Source organism: Procambarus clarkii, chromosome 50, assembly GCF_040958095.1.
Source record: "Procambarus clarkii isolate CNS0578487 chromosome 50, FALCON_Pclarkii_2.0, whole genome shotgun sequence".
Lineage (NCBI taxonomy): Eukaryota > Metazoa > Arthropoda > Malacostraca > Decapoda > Cambaridae > Procambarus > Procambarus clarkii.
The window spans coordinates 25086188-25088098 of record NC_091199.1 but is presented as its reverse complement, the minus strand read 5'-3'; the positions used below and the strand labels follow the sequence as shown (position 1 = coordinate 25088098).

At 47.6% G+C, this 1911-nt stretch overlaps 1 protein-coding gene across 1 annotated transcript; it reads right to left on the bottom strand.

Moving 5' to 3' along the window:
- Positions 1 to 907: 907 nt before the first annotated feature.
- On the bottom strand, positions 908 to 1588 carry LOC138351710 (uncharacterized). The gene has a single exon (XM_069303731.1). It carries the CDS (start codon positions 1586 to 1588, stop codon positions 908 to 910), a length of 681 nt encoding a protein of 226 aa, XP_069159832.1.
- Positions 1589 to 1911: the final 323 nt, after the last annotated feature.

The following is a 1911-nucleotide window of genomic DNA, read 5'->3' as shown; positions in this document are numbered from 1 at the left end:
GCCTGGTGTAGTAGTGTGGTGTAGTAGCCTGGTGTAGAAGCGTGGTGTAGTAGCGTGGTGTAGTAGCCTGGTGTAATGGCGTGGTGTAGTAGCGTGGTGTAGTAGCATGGTGCCGTAGTCTGGTGTAGTAGCCTTTAGTAATATGGTGTAGTAGCGTGTCTTGTACTTGTAGGCCCCTCCTAACCACTCTGCATACTCTGCCTCCACGCAGGTCGCACACCAAACCTGTGTCAGGTTAGGTTAGGGTCTGTAAGTTTTAATTTCCTTGAACTGTAACCTGGGGCTGATCCTCTTCCCAAGTTCGGTTGAGATGATCTACCTCCACAGTTGCTCTAACAACATGGTCCTTTATAGACTTACCTCGCCTCCAGGCGATCATGGGAGGGTTTTCTTGGAACTTTACTCAGGATGGATGTTCACTGTACGTTTCCCCTCATCCATGTCCATACTTCCTGGAGTTTTATCTTAAGCTGTGCTGCAAGGCCGGGGAAGAAAAGGGTTGGAAGAATCCATCTCTTGTCTTCCACTTCTTGTGTTCTAGGTCTGAGTAGCTCCGCCCTTGTTTTTTCTCTGAGTTTCTCCTGGGCCGCATGTATTATTGTCTCTGGGTAGTCTCTGTTCCTGAACATATCCCATAGGTCATCAAGCTAGGAATATAGCGTCTCTTCTTTGCTGTTAATCCGCTTGAATCTGAGTTCAAGTGAGTAGGGTAGCGATTTCTTCATGGCTAGTTGGTGGCTCGAGTCAAATTTCAGATACGTTTATAGTTTATAGTAGTCGGTTTATAGTATGCCTTCGTATGCAGATCCCTGGTTAGCTGGTCTATATACACTGTTGTATCTAGGAAATTTATCGTGTAGTCACTGTGTTCAAGGGTAAACTTAAGGTTTTCATGAACTGTATATGATCATGAAAAGAAACCTTCTAGGCGCAGGAAACCGTCCTCAATTATTCCGAAGATGTCGTCTATGTAACGGAAATATTCCGCCGGTCCGTCCTTCATGTGGGATCGTGTCCTCTCGAACACTACATGCACAAATATTTCAGCGATTGCCACACTACTGGATGCTCCTATCGCTGTACCCTTCGTTTGCCGGTATGCCAGTCCTTCAAATTGCAAAAGGGTGTCTCTCATCACATGGAGGATGGCCTCCTCAAGAGTTTCTTTCGAGGGGGTCCTCCATACTCCTGCGTCTTGAAGTTCCTGTCTAATTTTTGCTCTGTTATCTGTAAAAAAAGATGCTACTACCTTTGCAGCTTCTCTCTGTGGTATGCTCGGGTAGAGCGATACCACATCCATGGAAAAAAGGCGGGCCCCTCTCGGGACGGGGCCTCTAATTTCTGCAATTTTCTTGAGGAAGTCCGTCGTATCTTTGATTCTTTCTGGTAGTAGGCGTAGTAGGGGGTTCAGGAGGGCTGTGCAGATCCAGTCTACCGTCCTTGTTGGGGCCCGGCAGCCGCTTAAAACCGGTCTCCCTTGCCACGTTCCTGTTGTTTCTTCTAGTGCTTTATGGATCTTTGGTAAAAGGTAGAGGTGGGGAATGATGGATTCAAAGGCTAGAAAGAAATCTCTCGCCCCTGCCTGCATGAGTCCTCCTTTCCCGTCCCCAGTTTTGTTTTCGAACAGCTTGAGGACTATCCGTTTACTCCTCGTTTGGGCGTTTCTAAGCGCCTCATCCTGGTTGTGTATCTGTTTGTTGGCTGCAGTGTAGTGGTGTGGTGTAGTAGCGTGGTGAAGTGGCGTGGTGTAGTAGCGTGTGTGAGATTTTTTTCTACGCCTACCACCCTTAGGAGGTGGACTACAAGTTTAAAGGCTGCTCATGGCAGTTAAGCATGAGTCCAATAGAAAAAGGAAAAGCGGGAGCAAACCGCCAGGCCTCCACCACTAGGGGTGAAAACCTGTCCACAATA

What these genes read in the sequence shown, in the direction of transcription:
- LOC138351710 (XM_069303731.1), bottom strand. Translation starts at nt 1,588, where the DNA reads ATGCAGGCAGGGGCGAGAGATTTCTTTCTAGCCTTTGAATCCATCATT.